Source organism: Gorilla gorilla, chromosome 12 (assembly GCF_029281585.2).
Source record: "Gorilla gorilla gorilla isolate KB3781 chromosome 12, NHGRI_mGorGor1-v2.1_pri, whole genome shotgun sequence".
Classification (NCBI taxonomy): domain Eukaryota; kingdom Metazoa; phylum Chordata; class Mammalia; order Primates; family Hominidae; genus Gorilla; species Gorilla gorilla.
The window spans coordinates 69,861,423-69,888,652 of record NC_073236.2 but is presented as its reverse complement, the minus strand read 5'-3'; the positions used below and the strand labels follow the sequence as shown (position 1 = coordinate 69,888,652).

General features: G+C 37.6%; 1 protein-coding gene across 2 annotated transcripts in view; it reads left to right on the top strand.

The window, feature by feature from the left end:
• GMCL1 (germ cell-less 1, spermatogenesis associated) overlaps window positions 1–25,666 on the top strand; it is a 52,642-nt gene extending 26,976 nt beyond the window's left edge. Inside the window, exons 10-14 of one of the 2 annotated variants that reach the window (XM_031008296.3) lie at window positions 5,345–5,414; window positions 8,965–9,040; window positions 13,782–13,927; window positions 15,809–15,896; window positions 23,212–25,666. In XM_031008296.3, the coding sequence (XP_030864156.1) occupies window positions 5,345–5,414; window positions 8,965–9,040; window positions 13,782–13,927; window positions 15,809–15,896; window positions 23,212–23,307 (476 nt within the window). In that variant the 3' untranslated portion in view covers window positions 23,308–25,666. Of the gene's footprint in view, window positions 1–5,344; window positions 5,415–8,964; window positions 9,041–11,768; window positions 11,872–13,781; window positions 13,928–15,808; window positions 15,897–23,211 lie in introns of those variants that run through there. The other variant, XR_008676933.2, reaches the window with a different exon arrangement.
• The last annotated feature ends 1,564 nt before the right edge of the window (window positions 25,667–27,230 follow it).

Below are 27,230 nucleotides of genomic sequence, written 5' to 3'. Positions count from 1 at the left end.
AATTTAAGTGTGCCTGTGATGCAAGTGGATAAGCTTTATATTTTTGGATTGCAAGATGGGTACAAGTATTTCTAGTCTAAAATATTTTGTTCAGTATAAAATCAGAAAGAATTTAGATCCTGTATTTTTTGGCAGATTTCAGTCATTGTTACCGTATCTTACAGATAATTATTTATCACATTGTGAAGAGACAGAAGGAAGCCACCTAATTCACATTATTGAGATAGGTTGATATATGCTCTCAGTAGGAAGGTATCTTAGATTTGAAATTAGTTGAAATTATTTTGATTAATCAACCTAAAACTTGATCGTTTTTCAGAAATAGTGCCAAACATGTGTTAACGTTAATCAAAGTTAGGCGTTTGGCAATATGGGGAATTTGGGTACATCTGTTTACCATCTTTAGGTGAAAAATTTAGAAGCATGTTTAATTAAAAGTTGAATTGGGACTTTGTATAGAAGCACTTTATTTTAGGATTCAACTGTGTCAAGCACAGTTGAACTCCATTATTTCATGGAATTAGGTTTATCTTAGGTCATTAGGTTCATTAACTGTCTTATTCCATACTCTTGTCATGCTTTCCTCCACTTGGATACCTCTGACCTATCTTGTTACTATTCCTCCCAGACCTTTCTACTATATGCCGTGGAACCAGGGACAACAAAATCTTCCATCTCTTCCCTCCTTTTTTTTGTTTTTTTTTTTTTAAACTTCCAGAATAAGCTATTTTCCCTCCGTAGAAGACTTTCTGGCTCTCACACCCTACTAATATAGGGCCAGGAGACCACCGTCCTAGCCCCCTCAGTGTGCACTTTCCAAACCATTATTGCATGCCATCTGAGCCTGTTTTCTCTTCTGACCCCAATCATTTCTTTGCATTCATTTAAGACTTAGACACTTATTTTACTATTTCTCCCCCAATCCAGTCACATAATATGTCCATATGAACAAATACATTTAATATCCCAGCCTCCTAGTAGTTTTTTTACCTCAGCTCTCAGCCTCCTAGTTATTTGACCTCTTTGCCAAACATTAGGCACTTTCTTCCTAAAACCTGGATATGCCATGAACCTTGTGAACCCAGAATTTCTCAGCATCAGAAACCTGGTAGTTTTCAGGCTATTATATAACCTAGCATGTTCATAGCCTCATTCCCTTTTACACTGCTCTTTAACTTCCAACCCATTTTAAGCCCTTCATTTTCTGCCAGTCTTTCAAACCTCTCCTGCCTTTTCTTCCCTCTCAGGCTTGGATTTCATGATAGATCATGTTAGGTCACTCTCACAGTTGTCTTCAACTCTGTGTCCTTCACTTGGCAAAATCCTAGAACTAAATTAAACCTTCTTTGTTCCTATACCCTCTACTTTGTGCTGAGTACTGCAGAGCATCCTACAGCTTTTGTATTGGTGTCACTGCAAATTCACATTTCAACACTAAGCTTGAACCTTGGGACTTCTTACACTACTTTTAGTTCATTATTTCTCTTTTTCATTTCCTTCAGCAATTGTATCAATTTCTGCCACTGTGTTCCAACTTTCTACCCAATTACCTCATTGTCAGTTTTGTGAAAATAAGTTACTGAAAATGAAAAGGTATGTAAATCCATGTAATAAATTCAGAAAATAGCTTCAGAACTAGATTTTGATGTTATTATACATAAGCATTTTTGAACCAGGCTTCTCCATAATTTTGTGTTAATATTTTATACCTAGATACTCTATACAGAATACTCTTATTTGTCCATGTAGGAATTTTTACTATGTAAATGTTTCATCACTCATCTTCATTATCTACATCTAATTTATGTGTTTCATAAGTAGTTCAACTTGTAGGCTTAGTTTTTTGCTATAAGCCATATTAGTTTTAAGTGGATTCATGTGAGTGTATGTATACCTGAAGAAACACTTTTCCCTTCACTTAAACAAAAAATACTGGGCAAATTAGGAAGTATCTTTTTTTGCTTTTTAAAGTTTGTGAATGTAAGACATGAGATTTTCAAATAATATGGTTTTAGAGGGCCCTTTCCCATATTCTTTGTGTAAAACTAGGGAAATAATGTAAATAAATTCAATCTAATGTATCTCATTTATTCCATTGGGAAAATACTGTGTTTATATTCAAAACTGCTGTAGACTAGATCACAGCTGCAGATCAGATCCGTGACGCTGTCAAATACCACCTTGAAATGCCCATATTTTTTCCCCCTGAAGGCTGGGGAGGGGCGGACGGGTAGAGACAGAGTCTTGCCATGTTACCCAGGCTGTTCTCAAACTTCTAGTCTTAAGCAATGCTTCTGCCTCGGTCTCCCAAAATGCTGGAATTACAGGCATGAGTCACTGTACCCAGCCCCTATTTTGAGTTTTTGTTTTGGACCTTGGTCTGATAAAGTTTAAAATAAGTGCGGAAACATATTACTATTTAGTCAAAGTTTAGTCTACTTTTCTACTTTCTACTTTCTACTTTTCTACTTTCTGAAAAAGTTTAGGCACTTTTTCAGAATCTTTCCAGCTAACAGTACCTCTCTGCCAAAAAGGGTTCTGGCAAACTCTTCCTAGTGTTTCTTCCTTTTTGGAGATGATTGCATACAAACATATTGAAAACTCTGTGTAAAAGAACCTGCTTCACTTATTTTCATCCCATATTTTACCAGGGATTCTTTTTTTTTCCTTTTGCAATGCTATTAACATTGCATTTGAACTTGTGTTACATTGACTTATTTTTGGAATGCTGCTTTTAAGACATGGGACCTAGAATCCTTGAGCTACCAATGACCAGAAAGATTTCAAGTTTGACTTTTTATTCTTTTGGATTAAACTATGACAAGAGGAACAAAAATATGTACTCATGTTTTTAACTTGTTCAAATGCTTTTGGTTTTAAAGGAGGTTATACAAAAATTGTTGGAATTTAAATTCTAAAACATTTTTGGCCGGGCGTGGTGGCTCACGCCTGTAATCCCAGCACTTTGGAAGGCCGAGGCAGGTGGATCATGAGGTAAGGAGATCGAGACCATCCTGACCAACATGGTGAAACTCCGTCTCTACTAAAATACAAAAAATAAGCCAGGTGTGGTGGCACATGCCTGTAATCCCAGCTACTCGGGAGGCTGAGGCAGAGGAATCGCTTGAACCTGGGAGGTGGAGGTCGCTGTGAACCCAGATCGCGCCACCACACTCCAGCCTGGTGACAGAGCAAGACTCTGTCTCAAAAAAAAAATAAATAAATAATTTATGGGATACATCTAACATGATATTTGAGAATATATACGTATGTCTGACTCTTTCATTCCAATTTTACAAATGAGTCATGAAATGCCATATGCTATCTCTAGATCAATGAGTTTCAAACTCCAGGTATTTTAATAGGTAGGGATCAGCTTTAAATATATATATATATATATATAAATTTTTTTAAATATATGTGTGTATGTGTGCTGAGTCATGCAATAGTTGCTACTAGTATTTACCTATGAAGACAAATTATCTGTACTAGACACTTAAATTCCTTATAATAGCAAGAATGTAATTTTGGAGGACCCTGAAAGAAAGATTCAAAGGTGTATTTAGGCCAGACATGGTGGCTCACGCCTGTAATCCCAGCACTTTAGGTGGCCGAAGCAGGAGACCCCTTCTCCATAAAAAATGGAAAAATTAGCTAGGCATGGTGGCAGACACCTATAGTCCCAGCTACTCTGGAGGCTGAGAGGAGAATTGCTTGAGCCCAGGAGTTCAAGCCTGCAGTTTACCAAGACAGGGCCACCGGACCCCAGCCTGGGCCACAGAGTGAGACTGTCTCTCTCTCTAAAAAAAAAAAAAAAAAAAAAAAAAAGTATATATGGGATATTTTAAGGAAAGACACCAGTAAATCATTGGAAGTCACCGGATTACTTTTATTAAGTAGAGACCTAGGAAGTGACAATCCAGATTTTAATTGCACTACGATTTCTACCCCTCTTTTAGATAGAGATTGAGAAATAATTTAAGAGCTTAAAAAAAAATAGAAAAACTACCCATTCTAGTTGGGAATAAACAAGAGCAGAAAGATAAATAGTGCTGAGCCAATTCTACTTTTATTTATTTATTTTTTTTTGAGGCAGGGTCTTGCTCTGTTGCCCAGGTTTTGAGTGCATTGGCGTGTCCAGGGCTCGCTGCAGCCTTGATCTCTCAGACTCAAGAGATCTTTCTGCCTCAGCCTCCTGAGTAGCTGGGACTACAGGTGCACGCACCTAATTTTTGTGGTTTTGGAGAGATCAGGTCTCACTGTGTTGCCCAGGCTGGTCTAGAACTCCTGGGCTCAAGTGATCCTCCTACCTCAGCCTCCCAAAGTGCTTGGGATTACAGGCATGAGCCATCTCACCTGGCCTACTCTTATTTTTAATCTGTTTTTATCTAAAATAGCTAATGTTTCCACTTACACAGGCTTATTTTGTGGGAAAAATATTTATTATTAAAGGAATGTCTGTAATTACAATTTTTATTCTATTTAGAGTAATTTAAAATATTTTAATTTTTATGTTATCTAAATCTAATATTCTAGAATTATTTATTGAGTGTGCATGTTTCATCTACAAATTTAGGGATGGCTTATTTCCCAAAAAAACAATTTTTTTTTTATGTTAATAATGGAAGAGTTTATTATTCAATTTTCTGTCAGAACTTCTGTAAACACTAAAAATATAGTTTCAGATATGATTTTTACAATTGAAAAATTAATATGAACTATGAAAGGGAAAATGTTAAACGCAAGAATATGCTTTCAACTATCCCAATTTAAATGTATGCAATGTAATAAGTACAGTCTAGCCTGAGACAAAGCTGTAAAACCTTTACCACTTTAAAGATCATTAAGCCATTATAGTATTTTTGTAAAATATAAGCTACCTACCGGTTTCGTTTGTTTGTTTGTTTGTCTGTCTGTTTGATTGTTTGAGACAGAGTCTCGCTCTGTTACCCAGGCTGGAGTGCAGTGGCATGATCTTGGCTCCCTGCAACCTCCGCCTCCTGGGTTCAAGCGATTCTCCCGCCTCAGCCTCCCAAGTAGTTGGGATTACAGGCGCCCACCACCACACCCGGCTAGTTTTTGTATTTTTAGTAGAGATGGGGTTTTGCCATGTTAGTCAGGCTGATCTCGAACTCCTGACCTCAGGTGATCCACCTGCCTTGGCCTCCCAAAGTGCTGGGATTATAGGCATGAGCCACCATGCCTGGCCTAAGCTACCTAATTTTTAAATTGCTATTTTAAACTTGTATTTAGAAATGGTAACAATTTTGTCAACTATGAATGTTTAAATCCTTTATGTTCTTCAGTCGTTATTTATTATTATTAATTTATTCTTACATTTCAGAATGGCTCTCTTCTGTGTATAAACAGCAGTGGTTTGCTATGCTGCGGGCAGAACAGGACAGTGAGGTGGGGTAAGTATATTATACCGTATCATTTTTCATTAAAAAAATTTGCTATGAATTTTTTAATGCATTCATTATGTTGAAAAATCATTAACAGTATTGAAAACTCAAGCTGTTGAAGTAAAGATCATATAATAACTTTTTATTATATTTTTGCAACATTATCAGTCTTATAAATGTCTTTCTAGTCAATTAGATAGTATAATGCAATTATGGAAATGTCATTTGCTTTATTAGTAAAATTGAACATGTAATCCATATATACTTTGTTTCACTTAGTATCATATGATTTTCTTTCAACATACTGAACTATTATTTGAGGTAATGCTTTCATAAAGCATAATTTTTATATTTATGTCTAGGTAAATCTGTTTTTCTTATTTATGGTAGTATTGTCAAATTCTGATTAATGTAATAAATAGTTTTTGAAGATCTTTAAGTCTAAAATGAATTTAAAAACCATCCAGGCTGGGCACGGTGGCTCACGCCTGTAATCCCAACACTTTGGGAGGCTGAGGTGGGAGGATCACTTGGGGTCAAGAGTTCGAGACCAGCCTGGCCAACATAGTGAAACCCCGTCTCTACTAAACCCTGGAAGTGGAGGTTGCGGTAAGCCAAAATTGCTCCACTGCACTTCCAAGCCTGGGGGATAAAGTGAGACTCAGTCTCAAAAAAACAAAACAAACAAACAAACAAACAAACACCATCTGGTTACAGATACCTTCCCCAAAAACATATGACTCCCCCCACAAAACATTAATCCTCTTTCTTCATCTTAAAGGAAAGATTATTATAGTGCTTTGTAGTTCACAGAACTTTTATATTTGTGATTTGATCCTTCTGCTAGCTTCTTAATGTATAGGTATTGTGGAGAGACTGAGTGTACAGAAAGACCTTCAGAGTTTAATTTTTTGCCCTGATCTCTTTGAACTCATTTTTATATACTAAATAATTTTTTTAAATAATGACCTAATTATAAGTTTTCATCCTAACAGTAAGTGTATGAAAGTATTACATAAATTCATGATGATTATGTCATTTTTATTATCCAGGATCCTAGTTTCTACTTTGATTATAATTATATATTTTTTCAAACATATTCCCAGTATATTTATCCAGCATAAATAATAGTAAGATTGTTGAGGCTGGGTGTGGTGGCTCACACCTGTAATCCCAGCACTTTGGGAGGCCGAGGTGGATGGATCACCTGATGTCAGGAGTTCGAGACAAGCCTGACTGAAATGGAGAAACCCTGTCTCTACTAAAAATACAAAATTAGCCGTGTGTGGTAGCGCATGCCTGTAATCCCAGCTACTCAGGAGGCTGAGGCAGGAGAATCACTTGAACCCGGGAGGCGGAGGTTGCAATGAGCCAAGATTGCGCCATTGCACTCCAGCCTGGGCAACAAGAGCGAAACTCCATCCCAAAAAAAAAAGATTGTTGAAATACAAATAATAAATTGAAACCAAAAAGTGAGCTGTTTAATGGAATTGAGAACTGAAGCATTTTGTAGTATATGAAGTAACGATGAGCTATTTAATGGAATTCAGAACTGAAGCATTTTGTGGTGTATGAAGTAACTTATAAATCATCCTACTTCTTCTGTATATTCAATTTTTAAATTTTGGATGTTCTTTATTTTTCATGATTTTCCTCACCTATGTCCTTATTGAGGGTAATACAGAGTCTCATCTAAGATACTGCACCAGAATAAGTCTTTAGTTTTTTGCCTTAAGAAGTACAGTCATTTTGGGGGAATTGGTTTCAGGACCCCTGCGTATACCAAAATCCACACATACTCTAGTCCCGCAATTAGTTGACCCTGCAAAACCCACGTATACAAAAAGTTGGCTCTCCATATACACAGATTTCACATCCTACAAATACTGCATTTTTGATCTGATTTTGGTTGAGAAAAATCTGTATAAATGGACCCAAGCAGTTCAAACCTGTTGTTCAAGGGTCAACTGTATATGATATATCCCCTCTTAGGAAATGTTCTGTTCAGCAGATACCAAGCATCTGCTCACTGCTGCAGGACTGCTAAAGTGAGGAAGACACTATATTCCCTGGATGCAAGGTTATAATCTGGTGTCAAATTTCCCTCTGGGGTTCTCCTCATAAAACTCTTGTCTATGTTGCCAAGAGGGTTATCTTTCTAAAACAGAAATAAAACTGTGTGACTTCTCTACTTAAATATGTCCAGGGATATTTGATGACAGTTAAGGGATTATAGTATTGCTGTTCAAGATTATTGAAGCTAGATGGTAAGAAAATTTGGCTCATACTATTTTCTCTGCTTTCATATGTTTGTAGTTTTTTGTAACAAAAAGTTTAAAAGTTACAGAATAAATGCTTGGGAACTTGTTACCTACAAGAGCAGTTGAAACTTTTTAGCATGATCTGTGGGGACTGTCAGCATTCTATCCCAGATGTCTTTAGCTTCCTCTCCTTTCATGTTCATCTGCACTAAATGTGCACTAAATTCTTATGTTCATATGCTGCAGCTGCATTAAATTCCTTTACATTTTGGTTTTCTGTTATGCTCCAGTTCCTTTTTATCCACTATTTCTTCTGCCTGGAATACTCTTACCCCTCCATGGAATTCACCCCTCACCTCCACCCCACCCAACAAGCTTCACTCAGGCACAAATAATATTTACTCTCTAATGATCCCCCTCTAACCCTGGGCAATAAATCTGTACCTTCTTCATGTGCTTAACATCACAAACCACAAATTATTAATATTATTATAATTAACTGTAGTATAATTATTACTTACGTCTAGTTCCCTACTGAACTGAGCTCTTGGATATCAAGGACATATTTTATTAGTCTTATTTACACTTATTTATTTATTGTATTTGTTTCATTTTATTACGTATTATATATGTATGCTATTATTGTACCCAATTTCTAGGCATTTCATGTTGTGAATGAATATATGAATGAATGTATTATATTACTATTATCATTTGGAATAATGATGCTAATTATAATACCATATTTATTACAACTTTAGATAACAGTATTTCTCTTAGTTGATTAAGGTTTTTAAACTAGGGAACCAAATAAAGACTTAACTGATAAAATTTTACAGCCATTTTCTATTAATATTGATTTTGCATAGTTACACTATGAAAAATGGTTTGCATGTGAAACAAGTAATATTAAGTGGTAGGTGATACCAAGTCACATCTTATTTACAGAAATAATAGATTTTAGCTTATTTTACTAGTAGTTAGACTTTTACTTTTTTTTTTTTTTTTTGGCAAATAGAATTTTTCAGTTTTTTTTTTTCCTCTTCTCTGGTTTGGCTGAGCCCTAATAAAAGTAGTCCAGAAGTCAGGGCAATAAGTGAAACATAGAAGATATTAAATCTTTTTTATCTAGCAAAAGTAATGGACTAAATTTAATCAACACTTTCTTATTTTTATCTGTACCACAAAAACTTATTTTTAAATCTGGTAGCAAGATTTTCTGTTCTTAACTCATAGTTCTTTTTTAATTATTAGTTGCATATTTTCTATGAAAGTTCATATTTTATGTATATTTTTAGGCCTCAAGAAATCAATAAAGAAGAACTAGAGGGAAACAGCATGAGGTGTGGTAGAAAGCTTGCCAAAGATGGTGAAGTAAGTATGGGTTGTGACTGTTAATATTCTTATACAAATTGTATTATCAGCACATCCTGCACCTGTAAGTAGTAATCATGACACCTGTCATACCTCAGAAGAGCTTGTTTGATACACTTTCTGTAGCATGATCTGCTGGGAAAGGAGTTACAGCCACCACACTCAGTAGTGATTGATTACTTGGCCTTGTATGAGAATGCTGAACTTAAATTTTGAGTTCAGATAAGACATACAAGAAGAGGGTCCCTTAGCAATCCAGAAATTAAGATAAAGAAGAAATTGTGAGGGATCTGTTACATAGTCTTAAAAGTGATTCTGTGTTACAGTTGTCCTAAATCAAAGACATTCAAATCCATTGATTGTTACCCACATTAGGAATTACCTTTTCTTGGCCAGGTGCGGTGGCTCACGCCTATAATCCCAGCACTTTGGAAGGCTGAGATGGGCGGATCACTTGAGGCCAGGAGTTCAAGACCAGCCTGGCCAACATGATGAAACCCCATCTCTACTAAAAATACAGAAGTTAGCCAGGCATGGTGGTGCATGCCTGTAAACCCAGCTACCAGGGAGGCTGAGGCACGAGAATCACCTGAACTCGGGAGGCAGAGGTTGCAGTAAGCCGAGATCATGCCACTGCACTCCAGCCTGGGCGACAAAGTAAGACTCCATCTCAAAAAAAAAAAAGATATTTTTTCATTACCACCCAATATAAATGTATATAAGTGAAAGAAAAGTATTTAAAAACAATACTTACCCCTGTGCATCCAGAAATTATTTTTTCTATTTAATACTTTTATTTTATGTTATTTGTTAGAGACAGGCTCTCCCTCTGTCACCCAACCTGGAGTGCAGTGGCGTGACCACAGCTCACTGCAGCCTTTAACTCCCAGGCTCAAGCACTTCTCCCATCCCAGCCTCCCAAATAGCTGGGATTGTAAGCATGAGCCACCATGCCCAGCCTTCTATTTAATATTTTTTTAAAAAAACTGATTGTGGCTGGGCACGGCGGCTCATGCCTGTAATTCCAGCACTTTGGGAGACTGAGGCAGGCAGATCATGAGGTCAGGAGATCAAGACCATCCTGGCTAACATGGTGAAACCCTGTCTCTACTAAAAATACAAAAATTATCTGGGCTTGGTGGTGTATGCCTGTAGTCCCAGCTACTCGGAAGGCTGAGGCAGGAGATTGCTTGAACTCGTAAGGCAGACGTTGCAGTGAGTCAAGATTGTGACACTGCACTTCAGCCTGGTGACAGAGCGAGTCTCCATCTCAAGAAAAAAAAAAAACTGATTGTATCTTATTAAATTGATTTTACAATCCACTAATGAGACATGAACTACATTTTTAAATATTCCCCCCTAACTAATCATAATTTTTGTTTTTCAAAAAAAATCAACCTTATATAGATACCCATTTGGTTATTTCTCTCCCAAACTTTTCCTCATTTTGACTTCATTTATTTTTAATTTTTAAAAGTTGATTATTTTACGTTCACATTGATTGACTGATGGACAGTGTCTCACTGTGTCGCCCAGGCTGGAGTGCAGTGGCACAATCATCGCTCACTGCAGCCTCAATGCTCTGGACTAAAAGCAACAGTCTCTGGAGTAGCTGAGACTACAGACACGTGCCACCACAGCCAGCTAATTTTATTTTTTACTTTTTGTAGAGATGGGGGTCTCCCTATGTTGCCCAGGCTAGTCTCGAATTCGTGGGCTCAAGAGATCTTCCTGCCTTAGCCTCCCAAAGTGCTGGAATTACAGGGATGAGCCACCACACCCAGCCTATGTTTGCCTTTATATTATGATAAATGTTCAGAGTATAAAAGAATAGTTTTCTTTAGTTCTCATTCTTCCTTGTTGCTGCTTTCAGATCTTCTTGTTACTTTGAAGCAAATTCTCCTACTATACCACCTACTACCCTTATTGTGGCCATAATTCACTGAGTTCACTGCCTTTCTTTTCTTTTCTTTCTTTTTTTTTTTTTTTTTTGAGACAGAGTCTCACTCTGTTGCCCAGGCTGGAGTGTAGTGGCATGATCATGACTCACTGAAGCCTTGACTTCCTGGGCTCAAGTGATCCTCCCACTTGAGCCTCCCAAGTAGCTGGGACTACAAGAATGCACCACCACGCCTGGCTAATTTTTTAAAATTTTTGTAGAGACGAGGTCTCACTATGTTGCCCAGGCTGTTCTCAAACTCCTGGGCTCAAGTGGTCCTCCTACCTTGGCCTCCCAAGTTGTTGAGATTATAGGCATGAGCCACCACGTCCAGCCCTCACTACCTTTCTTTACCACTACTCTTACTCTCGGTCTTGTTGATTTCAATATCTCTATTCCCTGACCTTCCTTCCCCCATGCTGTTGTGCTCCAGCCTACCTCAGGCATCCATTCCTGTGAGCATACCCTCAATTTTTGCATTATTAATTACTACACCACCTTCAAAATCTCCATTTCAGGCATCCTGTTTTCAGACCCCACCTCGTCTTTCTAGCTCATTCTCTCTAGCACCTGGACTCCAACAATTTTTTAACTCCATTCTGGATATACAATACATTGTTTTTACAACCTTTCCCTATCACCTTTCTGACCACATTTCTACTTCTTATTTTGCTTGACTTATATTTTATGTTCCATCGTAAAATTGGTCCCTTGCTTATACTCTTTTAACTTTTCTTTTTCCTCATTGACATGTTAAACTCACCTGGCTAAACCCCAACTCTTGTCAAGGGTTGCACTCCATGCCTGCATCCAGACAGATGAATGTGATTAAAGACAAACACCGTACCCCATTGGGTTCCACTTGAATGTGGTAACCATGAACTTGAAGTAGGTTAGTGCTGCATCATGATCTGTCTGCATTTTCCTAGTGAATTGATCCTCCCATTAGCTGAGGTAACTCATACCTTCTCTCCTTAAAAGGGCAGTGCTCCCACCCTTATTCTTATCTGATGGCCTTGCTGCCTACTGCAATGAAAAGAGAATCTGTACATCATCTTACCAGTAGTTCTGCCAGTCTACCCGCACCTGTAGCTATGCGCTATGCTTTTCCTCTTATTAGAAAAATGAACTGCCTACTTCTATCTTAGTCCATTCCCTCTCTTTGTACTGGACTCTATCCATGCTCACCTATTCAAAAGCTTTGCTCCAGCCAGGCACAGTGGTATGCACCTGCAATTCCAGCTACTTGGGAGGCTTAGGTGGAAAAACTGCTTGAACCCAGGAGTTAGAGCTCAGCCTGGGCAATATAACGAGACCCTGTCTCTTAAAAAAAAAAAAAAGCTTTGCCCTTACAGTTATCACCTCTACTAGGGCAGAAACTGTATGTTATTTACTGCTATGAATCCATTGCTTAGAGGAGTGCCTGGCATATAATATGTGCTCAATAAATATCAGTTAAATACTGAATTGCAATTCAGGGTGTCAGCCAAACACTTGAAGCCCTAACTACTTCTCTGTATCACACTACCTTATCTGATACTCTCACATTAACTATTAGCTGATAGAATAAACAAACTCGTGAACCCCATGATGATATTTAAATAACCCAGTTGTGTGTTACTTGAGTTAGAGTATTTTATTTTTATTTTTATTTTTTTTTTTTATTCTTTTTTGTATTTTTAGTAGAGATGGGGTTTCGCCATGTTGGCCAGGCTGTTTTTGAACCCCAGACCTCAGGTGATCCACCCGCCTCGGCCTCCCAAAGTGCTGAGATTACAGGCATGAGCCACCACACCCAGCCCTTAAGAGTATTTTTAAAGCAAGGTGGATTTTAATGGGCTCTTAATTACCTTATTGCTCTAGAGACTGTTAGTGCTCTAAGCTATATACCCACTTAGAGTTGCAGTGAAAAGCCTTATTATTGCTGGGTGCAGTGGCTCACGCCTGTAATCCCGGCGCTTTGGGAGGCCGAGGCGGGTGGATCACAAGGTCAGGAGTTTAAGACCAGCCTGGCCAACATAGTGAAACCCCGTCTCTACTAAAAATACAAAAAAAAAAAGGCCGGGCGCAGTGGCTTACGCTTTGTAGTCCCAGCACTTTGGGAAGCCGAGGCAGGCGGATCACCTGAGGTCAGGAGTTCGAGACCAGCCTGACCAACATGGAGAAACCCCGTCTCTACTAAAAATACAAAATTAGCCAGGCTTGGTGGCGCATGCCTGTAATCCCAGCTACTTAGGAGGCTGAGGCAGGAGAATCGCTTGAACCCGGGAGGTGGAGGTTGTGGTGAGCCAAGATCATCATGCCATTGCACTCCAGCCTGGGCAACTAGAACAAACCTCTGTCTCAAAAAAAAAAAAAAATTAGCTGGGCGTGATGGCAGGGACCTGTAGTCCCAGCTACTTGGGAGGCTGAGGCAGGAGAATCGCTTGAACCCGGGAGGTGGAGGTTGCAGTGAGCCAAGATCATGCCACTGCACTCCAGCCTGAGTGACAGAATGAGACTCTGTCTCAAAAAAAAAAAAAAAGCCTTATTATTTATGGTAGAATTGCAGTATGGAGAGATAAGGAAACTGATCATGAAGAGGAAAGTAGCTTAGAGAATTATGATCATTAAGGGCAGCTTTTCTAGCTTAGATAAATAGTTTTGGGTGGTAAGCCTTAAGAAAAAGTCACTGACAAAAAGTCGACCACCCATGAGGGAAATACTTGGAATGAGTTAGAGACAAAAAGACATTTTGAATTTTTTATTTTCTACTTGCTAATATGATAAACTGAAATAAGTCTTCTCTCTTGTATTTTTTAGTACTGCTGGCGTTGGACGGGTTTTAACTTCGGCTTCGACCTGCTTGTAACTTACACCAATCGATACATCATTTTCAAACGCAATACACTGAATCAGCCATGTAGCGGATCTGTCAGTTTACAGCCTCGAAGGAGCATAGCATTTAGGTAGGATGAGATTTCCCCACCCACTCCTCCTCACTCCAGAGAAAATACAAGAAATAAAACCTTGATAATTTACACCAACATTAGTAGAACTTTGGTAAGCTACAGTATGTGTGGAAGTGGTAGGAAATGACGAGGCTCCATTCCTGTGAAATGTATTGTTAGTAATCAGAATCATAGGATCTAGTATGTCAGGGAGAATGAATAGGCTGGAATATATACCAGTAGGGAATATCAGCCTTGAAGTCGTTGCCTTGTTGCTATTCCTAGCAAATAAAAGGTCCAGACTGTTGAAATATGTAGCAAGGTATGTTTCCAGGAAAACACATATTATCCTTAACTTTTTAAAGGATTTAATATGTTAAACTTTGCCCAGTAGTTGCTGGCAATCTTTTTCTGAGAGGATACCAGAAGCTGACAAATTGGACAATAGCTTAATGAACATATGATTTAAAAGTCATATATTTATACTTACCTTACACCAAATACAAAAATTAACTTAAAATGGATCAAAGATCTAAGCATAAGAACTACAACTATGAAACTCTTGGAAGAAAACATAGGGGAAAAGCTTCATAACAATTGATTTGGCAGTGATTTCTTCCATAAGACACCCAAGCGCAGGCAACAAAAGAAGCAGTAGATAAAATTGGACTTCATCAAAATCACAAACTTGTGTATCAGAGGACAGTGTCAAGACAGTGAAAAGGCAACCCATGGAATGAGAGCAGATATTTGTAACCATACATTTGATAAGACATTAATACCCAGAATATATAGAAAACTCCTACAACTCTATAATTTAAAAAGAAAACTCAACTCAGCTCAAAAATGGGCCAAAGACTTCCATAAACATTTCTCCAAAGAAGATATATAAATGGCTAATAAACACATGAAAAGATGTTCAACATTACTAATTAGGGAAATACAAACCAAAATCACAATGAGCTATCACTTCACACCTATTAGGATAGCTATTAGTAAAAACAGAATAGAAAAAAAACAACAAAAGTAACAGGTGTTGGCAAGGATGTGGAGTATTTAGAACCCTTGTGTACTGCTCGTGGCCATGTAAAATGGCACAGCCACTATGGAGCATGGTATGACACTTCCTCAAAAAAATTAAACAATTACCATATGATCCAGCAGTTTCTCTTCTATAGACCAGAAGAATTGAAAATAGGGACTTAAACAGATATTTTTGTATACTTATGTTCATAACAGCATTATTCACAATAACCAAAAGGTGGAAGCAACCCACATGTTCACTGACAGATGCTAGAGAAACAAAATGTGGTATATACATAAAATAGAACATTATTTAGCCTTGAAAAGGAAGCAAATTCTGATACATGCTAAACATGGATGAACCTGGAAGACATGCCAAGTGAAATAAGCCACTCACAAAGCACAAATATTGTAAGATTCCACTCATACGAAGTACCTAGAGTAGACAAATTCATAGGTACAGAGGATACACTGGTGGTTGCCAGGGCCTGAGGGAAGGGAAAGTGGGGAGTTAGTGTTTAATGGGTAAGGAGCTTCAGCGAGGGAAAATTAAAATGTTCTAGAGATGGGTGCAGAACAATGTGGAAATATATTTAATGCCACAGAACTATATACTTTAAAATGGTTAAAATGATAAATGTTACGTATATTTTACCACAATAAAAACATTTATAAATGATTTCTCTTGGCCAGATATGTATAATAGCACCGGCTTGTCACTGAATGCAGTCAGATTACAGTTTGAAAAGACTTCCTAAAAGTCTTTTATCAAATAAAAAACAGAGGAAAAAGTAAATACGAAAGTGAGGAAGAGCTTGTTTAATCTGTGGTTTAAAAATCTTGTGTTTATTTATTTATTTATTTTTTTAATCCTAGATTACGTTTGGCTTCTTTTGATAGTAGTGGAAAACTAATATGTAGTAGAACAACTGGCTATCAAATACTTACACTTGAAAAGGATCAGGTATGTTCGATTATCTTCTGGTATGTCATCATAATATTTGTCTTTCGAATCCTCTTTTGAAAATTCTTAAGTAGAATTAACATTAAAGTGATGGCATTTTGACCTAAAAGTTGGTTTAAAAGTCTTTTGACGGTAAAGATGAAAGTACCACATTCACTTATGCATAATTGACCCCATCCCAATGGAAGCATAATTAGGAGAAAAAAAGAAAACACTGTTTGAGGGGCAGGGAAACACTGATTATAGGAAATAATTGTTTATCCTGAATATCAGCAGCACTAAAATTCATTCCTAAGATTTTGGGAATCTTAAGTGCTTTATCCATTGTGTACATAGTGCATTTATTTATACATTCACAGCAGGCATCTTAAAGACAATCCTGTATGTCTCCATAGCTCCGAATATCATAAGAGCATTATTCTCTAGCCCATTAGGTTCGTAAGATGGCAAACTCTGCAATGTTCCCCAGATTATCTCCAAAGCCATTTATTTATTCATACATCACACACATGGAGAAGTTTCAAAGTGTCATGATGAGAAAGTAGACCATTTTTAAAAGTAAAACTGAAAGCTGTTAAAATATTGAGGAAGTTTATTTCTATTAAAAGTAGTCATCTTTCCAAAGGGCATAATGTTTTATTAAAGGATTCAAAGCCTGTTATAGTTTACATAAATTATGAGAAGTTAGTAGTTTTCCTCAAACTGAAGAGACTATCGTAGAACATCCTTAGCATTGCGAGTAACCCCGGAAGTGATCATTGTAACCTCACATGCCCTATGAGAACTTCTTTTAACAGCATTCTTACAGAGCGTCATCCACCCATTGTTGAAACTCTAACTGACCCCCATCTTACATGAAAGGTAATATGTAGGAATGTCCATTTCAAGGCAGGTATATAATGAGAAAGTCCAAATCTGCCTCCATCAGAATTCTCTGTTGGTCCTTCTTGTAACCTCTGCAGCTGAACAGACAATGACTATCTTTATCTTCTACCTGAAACTTCATGAAAAATACCGTCATGGCTCAAACCCAGCCAGAGACCTAAAAAAGCACCAGGCCAAGATAATAGTTGTATTCCCATGTTCCTTCAGCAAACATTTGTGTCCCCACCATGTGCTTGGTTCTCAGCTAGAAGTAGAAGAAATAAAGACAGGCTTGTGTTAATATAGCCTAGTGTAAGTAGCATGATAGAATTAGCTCAGAGTGTGCAACCTTGAGGGAGAAGACTCTGACCTGTAACTGAGCAGCTGCCGTGGTTGGGGGTGGTTATTGGAGGAGGAGGAGAAAGAAGGACAGCTCAGGGAAAACATCCTCTCCTGGAAAAGTGTTAAAGTGAATGCATACCTGAACCAAGCCTCAAATGGTGAGTAAGATGGAAGCAAGGGAATACACGGGTCATTCAAGGAACTGAAAGATGGTTGGAAGAGTTCAGTATAACTAGAGCCAGGGCATGAGAGCTGTGGATGGAGTTTGGGAGATTTACTTTGGGAGTTGTCTCCGTGTTTTATATAGGTTATAGATGTTGTCAAAAAAATAGAAAATATGAGTCAGCTGAAACAACAATCATACATGTACCACTCAGATACATTGCTGAGTTTTTCCTTCACCTGTAACGTTTTTGCAAAATTGGATCACAGTAGGTTAGCTATTTTGTAACCTGCTTTTTTTTTAATGGTGAAAAACATATATATTTAGAATTTGCCAGCTGGATTCAACTTAGATGATCCCAATTTTTTGGCAACCTCTAAAAGCAGCATGCTCAGGAGCCAGCTGAACATGGGCTTTCTTCTCTCCATCAGCCCTGATCACGGTGTTGATCTTGGCCACATTGGTGTCATAGAGCTCCTCCACAGCCTGTTTGATCTTATGCTTTTTGACCTCGACATCCACAATGAACACAAGTGCATTGTTGTCCTCTGTCTTCTTCATGGCCAAGTCAGTGGCCTGGGAGAACTTGTTGGTCGCATAGTGGTCAGGCCTGGGGGAGAGGCAAAATGGGGTCACCTGGCCTGGGCCCAGTAGAAGAAAGGCTTGGTCCTCTTTCAGAGCCCAAGGCCAGGTGAGCCTAGGTGCATCAGACAGTGAGGTAATAATTGTAACCTTTTTTTTTTTTTTCACTTTGTTGTACATAGCTTTTTTTGTCAACAAATATATATTCACAGCATCATTTTTATGAACGGCATAATATTAGTTGTTTTGGCTATACCATAACTTAGATAATTCCTCTTTATTGGATAAAGTTGTTTCTCATTTTTTTCATTACTGTAGGAAATATACATATATCTTTGTCCATTTTTATGATATTTTTAAAGCATAAATTCCAAGAAGTAGAATTCTTGTTGCATGGTGCATACAATTTTCTAATGGCCAAATTGCCCTCCAAAGCTACTGTCCAATTTATACTTCCCCCTGGCAGCAGTACAGGAGAGTATACCCAATATTGTATCTTATTCTTTTTCATCTCTATCCCAGCGTAGTAAATGTGAAAACAAATATTTGTTTTAATTTTCATTTCTTTTTGTGTGTTTGTTTGTTTTGAGACAGAGTCTTGCTCTGTCGCCCAGGCTGGAGTGCACTAATTTTTAGTAGAGACAGGGTTTCACCATGTTAGCCAGGCTGGTCTTGAACTTCTGGCCTCAAGTAATCCACCTGCCTTGGCCTCCCAAAGTGCTGGGATTACAGGTGTGAGCCACCGTGCCTGGCCCTTAATTTTCAATTTTCATTTCTTTGGTTACTGTATTGTTGGGTTTTTTTATGCTTATTGAACGTATCATCTCATGTAAACTGACAGCTTATATTGTTCCTGTTTAATTTTTTATTAAAATTTCATTTTTTTCTTGCTAATTTTTAACAGCTTTTATATATTAAAAATACATTTGTGATACTCTATAGTTTTTAATTTTTTTTTTTTTTTTCCGAGACAGGTTGTCACTCTGTCACTCAGGCTGGAGTGCAGTGGTACAATCTTGGCTCACTGCAGCTTCCACCTCCTGGGCCCAACCTTTCCACGCACCTCAGCCTCACAAGTAGCTGAGACTACAGGCTCGCACCACATGCCCAGCTAACTTTTTTGTATTTTTTTATAGAGACGAGGTTTTGCCACGTTGCCTGGGCTTGTCTGGAATTCCTAGGCTCAAGTGATCCACCTGCCTCCGCCTCCCAAAGTGCTGGGATTACAGGCATGAGCCACCAGGCCCAAACAGTTTTTACATTTTTGTCATTTGTCTTTTCAACCTTCAAAACAATCTTTTTCTTTTATGATTTCTTTTTTTGGTGTTATCCTTAGGCCTCCATCTTACTAGGATTATATAAATAGTCATCTATATATTCTTCTGTTCTTTTTATGGCTTAATTTTTTACTTTGGAGTATTTGACGATATATCTGAAATGTACTGGATGTATCAATGTATTTGAAATGCCTTATTGTACATGAAATACTTATAAACTTGCTTTCATTTCTGGACTTTTTGTTTTATTGATTTCTTTGTTATGAAGACAAGGCATTGTTTTCATTAGGCTAACTTTAAAATGCATTTTAATATTTAGTTACGCAAAACCACCTTCATTTCTCTTTTTTTCAAAAATCTCTCAGTTCTTTGTGCATGATTATTCTCCTGTATGGGATGTAGAATCATTTTATCAAGTTTCCTTGCAAAAATTCCTATGGGGATTTTAGTTTATATGATTAAATATGTAGAGTAGTTTGTGGACCATTGATGTCTTCCTTTCTGGAATATGGTATTTTCTACATTTATGTAGGTCTTCCCTTATGTCTGTCTCTAAAATTTGTAGTTTTTCCCATATTGTTCCTGTATATTTCCTGGAAGTATAACACTTAGTATTTTACATTTCTTTTTTTTTTTTTGAAACGGAGTCTTGTTCTGTCGCCAGGCTGGAGTGCAGTGGCGTGATCTCAGCTCACTGCAACCTCCACCTCCCGGGTTCAAGCAATTCCCCTGCCTCAGCCTCCCAAGTAGCTGGGATTATAGGCACATGCCACCACGCCCAGCTTTTTTGTATTTTAGTGGAGACAGGGTTTCACTCTGTTGGCCAAGATGGTCTCGATCTCCTGACCTCGTGATCCGCCCACCTCAGGCTCCCAAAGTGCTGGGGTTACAGGTGTAAGCCACCGCACCCAGCCAGTATTTTACATTTCAGTTGCTAATATGAAATGAATCATTTGTTCTAATAGTTTTTGATAACGTAAGAAAGTTAGTGATTTTTGTATATTTATTTTGTAACTGTCCATCTTATAAGACCATGCTAAATGGATTTTCACTATAGAAGGTTCCCTCAGACAGCAATGTGTAGGAAGGATTAAAGATATGATAATGGCAATAAAACAATTTATGATTATATAGCTATAATTCAGATTAAAAGTGATAAGAACCTTAAAGAATGTAGCAATGAAGAGGAAAATATTGATGGGTTCTGGAAATAAAGTGGTGCAATTGAGAATTTGATTCTTAATTGTGTGTGTGCATGAGGAAATGTCAGATGGTTTTCTGATTTGAGCAATTTAATTTACAGTAGTGGTTTTACCTGAGACTTGAATTATAGGAGGAAAATGAACATGACATAGTGTTGGTGATGGTGAAGAGATGATGAATTCTGTTTAGGGCATGTTTAATTTGAGAGCATCAAGGTGAAAATTTGATAGGCTGGTGAATAATGGATTTGGAGTTTACAAGTAATGCCTGAACTAGAAATAATAATTGGATGAGATAATGTACAGGAAATGTGTAGAGAATATGACAGGATAGAACTCTAGGGACCACTGGTATTTAAGAGATGGACAAAAAAGGTAACCTGGTGAGACATTCAAAAGCTGGGATGGAGAATCAAAGCCAAATTGCAGGCTTGGCGTGGTAGCTCATGCCTGTAATCCCAGCACTTTGGGAGACCAAGGCAAGAGGATTGCTTGAGACCAGGAGTTCAAGACCAGCCCTGGCAACATAGCAAAACCCTATCTATACAAAAAATTGAAAAATTAGCCGGGTGTGGTGGCATGTGCCTGTGGTACCACCTACTCGGAAGCTGAGGCAGGAAGATCACTTGAGCCTGGGACGCTGAGGCTGCAATGAGCCATGATCATGCCACCGCACTCCAGCCTGGGTGACAGAGTCAGACCCTGTCTCAAAACAAAAACAGACAAACAAAAAACACTACCAACAACAACAAATACCCAGAAATTTATTTTTTTAAGCCGAATTGTAAGAGTGAACGTGGAGGTGGCCCAGAAAGAAAGGAAGGCATAGACAATAGCCAGTAGTTGAGGGTTTGAATTTGAGTTACTTTATAACTGAGTGAAGATTTTCAGTAGTGAGTTGTATTTATGGATCTTGGAATTTAGACATATAAGATAGAATGTGGGGGAATTAATAGAGGAATAGTATAGAATAAGTTGCAAAAACCTCAAAGAAGCAGGGATCTGTACATAGAGATGAACAGCTAATTGTCTGGAAGTAGAAATGGGGACCTAGGAAGATGCTGCTGCTCTGCTGCTGCTATATGTGGGCTCCACAGATTCCATCCACAATGGAATAAGGAAAATAGAACTTTGCTGTAAAGGTACTTCAATGCAAATGTAGATGCAGATTGAACCTTTAGGTGAAACAACAGATTTGATGAAGCTCGGATTGACCTATCCTGTTTGGGAATGGAGAGTGGGGATTAATACAATTTAATATTCAAAAATTGGTGTGTCCATTCAGCCAAGTGATATCCACATGGCTTCCTTCTTTCTCCAGAGTTGGCCCTTTGACCTACCCTTCCCTGCCTCAATCTTAACTGTATTCAAATACTAGAAGGCTAATCTTCCTCAGAGCCTTTTAGTTATGGAACAGAATCTTGATTTTTATCATCAGATATACATATCATCAAAACATTTGTCCTCAACAAATTTGGTAAATGTGCCTTCACCCAGATTATTGATATAAATTTTGACTAGGTCAGGATGTCTCAAGCATCTGAAGACCAACCATGCTTTGGCATAATTCCTCTCTGGTGACACTTGTTAGCACAGTCTAGGTGATGGCCTCCCCTGATTTTGTTCACTGATGTCTTTTTATAATACCACTTTCCCTCGTACAGAGAGAGAGATTGTGTGTTTGTGTGTGTGTGTGTGTGTGTGTGAGACATTTGTACTCTCTACCTTCTTTATTCAAATTTATCTTCTTGTTCCCTCAACACAGAAGCTGTGTCTAGTGAGTCTGCTTCAGTCACACAGATATTCTAGTTTTAGTTCCTCTTCATGCAGGAATACATGTCTCAGTAAAAAATTAAAACTTTGGATTTAAACAGTGTTTAATAGTATCTTATCCAAAATAAATAAAATAAAGTGTAACTAATGCATATTATTGCAGAGAGCGTATCCCAGGCATTTAAAACGTAGGAATTCTCATTTTAGTGTTTCTTCTTTTACTCTGAGGATTGATTCTATTTACCACATGCTTCTAGTAAAGGATATATGAGGTTCCAAACAGAGATCTGTAGCATCAGGGATGTTATATTTGTGTAGTGTCAGCTCCTGTCTCTGGGAGTTCTGAGCATTCTTGTGTGTGTTGATGTAACTGAACCTGAAATTGCTTTTCCATGATAATGTATTTTATGTTTCAGGAGACAAATTACATGTTTGTCATAGGGACAGTGGGAAATGTTAATAGTAGGAACCCTGCTTTTTGATGATGATAATGACTCCCGACCTTCATCTGGGTGATTTGCTGTACCCAACGGCCATCAGTAATTGAAGCCAAGTAGCCGGGCACAGTGGCACCTGCCTGTAGTCCCAGCTACTCAGGAGGCTGAGGCGGGAGGATGAGGCAGGAAGATCTCTTGAGCCCAGGAGTTCAAGGCCAGCTTGGGCAATATAGAAAGACCCTATCTCATTTTTTAAAATAATTAATTAATTTTGTAAAAGGAAATAAAATTTTTTAAAAATTGAAGCCCAGTGAGAAGTTTAGGTATTTCTAGACATTGTATCTGTTGACAAAATATGTAAGTATTTGATAGAAATTTTTGCAATAATGAAAATAACTACCATTATTGAGTACTTAATAGATAGCTGGCTTTGCAAAACCCCCTGTGTATTATCTCTTGTGATCCTCCTTTAAGTCAGGTACTCTTATTGTCCCCATCTTACAGTGAGGAAGCTGCATTTGACAAGGTCACACAGCTAATGGGTGGGAGTTTGGAGAGTGGAGTTGTGGATCTCAGACTCAGGACACTATCTCCTTTGGTTCACTCAGTTCAACAGTTTGGTTTTTTGTTTTTATTTTATCTAATTGTCATTAAATCTACAAATCTGTCTTATAGGAACAAGTGGTGATGAACTTGGACAGCAGGCTTCTGATCTTTCCTTTATATATCTGCTGTAACTTCTTGTATATATCACCAGAAAAAAAGAATTGAAAATAATCGTCACCCAGAAAATCCAGAAAACTGAAGATCTCATCAGTTGGAAACAGTAGCACTTTGAAAACTTTTTAGGCCAGCTTTAATTTAATGGCCCTACTGATATTCACATCAAAGGTGACTAACAATGACAAAGGCCTTACGAACTGTACAGACAATACAGAAGATTATTCTTATCCTCATTGCATTTCTATGCATATGCGTAAGAACATTTTAAAGCCAAGAAAATATCTGTCAAACCATTTCTGTTAGAACGATGTCAATTCATGCTTTTAATTTAGCATCAATAGAAAATTGCTGTAGGTAAATCTCACATTTATCTGCAACAAAATATAGATTTAATTTTTAGCTTAAACTTTGTTTCTACCTTATGTTAGTGGACCTCAGTTATCCATCTGTAAATTTCTTTTTATTTGGCTAAAATAATCTAAAAGAATAATTTGGTTGGCCAATTAGAAATGCTCTTTTCAGTTGGTGCATTTAAAGCTTTCCTTTAACATTTTCACCTGCTCATTGTGATTCCTCCTTTTAGTCTAATATCTTTCCAGTTCATACTTGTTTTTAATCATTAAATATTTTCTTCCTGGTTTTGGAGACTAAGCTGATAAACTTTTTTTAAAACTTAAGCATTGTCATTGCTATTTTTTTTAATTTGACTTTCCTAGGAGTTTAAGAACAGTGAAAGTTAGCTTTGCACCTTCAAATGATCTTGAATGAAGGAAAAATCAGTTTGATTCCAAGGATATTTCTTGCCTTACATGGTCTTTTCTTTGACAGGCTGTACACCTTTATTATTAGGTTTTGAATTATTTATTTACCAGATATTATAGTTTTAAACATTTTAATATTCTCTGATCTTTAGAATTATTTATGTTCAAATTTTAGTTGGGAACTTTGTTTCCTACTTAAGCTCAGGACTTTTTACCCTCTGAATTGAGTGCCTTTGAGTGACACATGCTAATAGAAATTTCATAGTAAATGTAAATAAGGTCAGAGGATCTAATATGGAGCCTGATGATGAAGCATTAATGTAAAAATGGAACTTATTTTTGTCAAAAATGAGATGTACACTTGTCATGATTTATGTATGTTGACCTTTTGTGTTTATTACTGTTTTGAAAATAGCCATGTTCATTTTCTTTCCAGTTAGAGTAAGTACTTCTGTGGTTAATGTATATTTTTATTGCGGTTTTTAAAATGGGAATCATTTTTATGTATCTGTGCAAATAATAAATGCCCATTTGGAAAAAGAGTAAGCTCTTACATAAAATGGACCAAAAAATCCCCCTTAATTGAAACCAAAATTTTTTCTTTCTAGTTAGGTTTTTTTCCCAACTCCTTTCAACTTTTGGAATTTATTAATAATTTTTTTCTTTCTTAATGATATGCCCATAGGTTCATTAATTGCTTTTGTTCTTTTAAAATTCATCCATTTGGTTTAACTTAAAGGAACCTTTTAAATGCCTCACCCTTGACCCTCAGAGCTGGAATTTAAATGTTTCTAATACAGTGATTTGGCTGTTATCTAGAGGTTACATTTCAGCTGGGTGTCAGCCAGGTGTGGTGGCTGACACTTGTAAGCCCAGCACTTTGGGAGGCCGAGGCAGGCAGATCATCTGAGGTCAGGAGTTTAAGATCAGCCATGACCAACATGGTGAAACCCCATCTCTATTAAATACACAAAATAAAAATTAGCCAGGCATGGTGGCACACGCCTGTCATCTCAGCTACTCAGGAGGCTGAGGCAGGAGAATCACTTGAACCCAGGAGGCAGAGGTTGCAGTGAGTGGAGATTGCACCATTGCACTCCAACCTAGGCGACAGAGTGAGACTCCGTCTCAAAAAAAAAAAAAAAAGAGGCTACTTTACTTATTTTTATATTTGACTATATTAGGTCTTTTTCATGGGAAGCTGTTGTTTTCTTTCCGTCTCATTACTGTATAAGAGTTTCCTTACCCTTTATGTATTGAAAAATATATAAATGCCAAACTTAAATTATTTGGATAATTAAGTTTTTCCAGTCTTGGAAGTAAAGATAATGTTTTGATCATATTAATGAATAAAGTTAACTGTTTCATTTCACTTATATAAGTTAACTGGCCAAATTGGAATTATATGTGGTTTCATCCATTGGTTCTGTCCTGGCCAAGTTGCTTATGTCATCCATAGACAGGATAATTCTTTCTTCAATCACAAGTAGGTTAATGTTCTTATTTGAGAAGTTGATAATTGTCAGGTAGTAATTCACACTGGTAGTAAAGATGTGCTTTTGTTTTCTTACCAAATATTTTTATGTGTTTGCAGAGTTCTTTTCAATAGAAATATTTTCAATAAAGTGTTAATAGTGTAAGCTAAAGTATTGTATAAACCATGGTTTGTGAAAGCTTTGTGTTTTGTCAGCGTTTGTCTTACAGCCTCTACTATTTTTTTATGCTAGAGCTAGAAAACAATATTTATATTTTAAGAATGATTTGTGTTTGTCTATTAGTAAGGAAGAGGTCTTTAAGAGAATATGTCCTAGAGTTTCACACTAAGTTATTAAGAAGGGATATGAATACCTTTCCTTTAAAAAAAAAAATGGTTTGGCATGGAAACTTAGCAAGATAGGCAAAACCATGTGGAGAACAGTGGTAGTCACTGTTTTGTTTTGTTTGTTTTGTTTTGTTTTTAAGGCGGAGTCTCACTGTGTCGCCAGGCTGGAGTGCAGTGGCGCGATCTCAGCTCACTGCAACCTCCGCCTCCTGGGTTCAAGCGATTCTCCTGCCTCAGCCTCCTGAGTAGCTGGGACCACAGGCACACACCACCACGCCCAGCTTATTTTTGTATTTTTAGTAGAGACGGGGTTTCACCATATTGGCCAGGAAGGTCTCCATCTCTTGACCTCGTGATCCGCCCGCCTTGGCCTCCCAAAGTACTGGAATCACAGGCATGAGCCACTGCCCGGCCTGTTTTGTTTTGTTTTGTTTTTTTATGAAGTGTTTCACAGCTAACATTTTATCTAATTTCAAGTCTTTCAATAGGATTACCATCACATGTGAGCAATTTTCAACATCAAATGCAAAAATAGGGTTACTGGAGGCTGGGCACAGTGGCTCACACCTGTAATCCCAGCACTTTGGGAGGCCGAGATGGGCAGATCACCTGCGGTCAGGAGTTCGAGACCAGCCTTACTAACATGGTGAAACCCCGTCTCTACTAAAAATACAAAAATTAGCTGGGCGTAGTGGCGGGCGCCTGTAATCCCAGCTACTTGGGAGGCTGAAGCAGGAGAATCGCTTGAATCTGGGAGGCAGAGGTTGCAGTGAGCCGAGATCGCACCATTGCACTCCAGCCTGGGTGACAGAGTAAGACTCCATCTCAAAAAATACATTAAAAAAATAGGGTTACTGAAGATCATTGTGGCCACTTAAGTGTAAGTTAATTAAAATTTAAAGAAATTTAAAATGTACTCCCTCAGTCACACTAGCCACACTGTAAGTGCTCAGTAACTCATGTACCTGGTGGCTACCATATTGGACAGTACAGCTATGGAATATTTCTATTGCAGAAAGTTCTGATAGCTGATGTAGAATATTGGACTGGTAATGGTTATACTGTTTAAGATGAACCTGTGTAAAGAATAGAAAATAATAGAGCCAGGGGTACAAATGATAAGCATAGATGACTTGTCAATCTCCTGAAATATGTTCAACCAATATGACCCAATCATGTTACTGGATTAAAATAATTTTTTAAAAAGGGCATGATACAAACTTTCCTCAACCAGAGAGTTTTAATTCTTCCCAAGGTCTAAGGTACACGGGTACAAAGAGCAAAAATCCTCAAAGGGCATCAATCATTATTTACTAGTGGTCAGACTGTATCTAATTATGGAGCAGAATTATTCAACAGCGTGCCTTCATTTGTAAAGTATAAAAGGC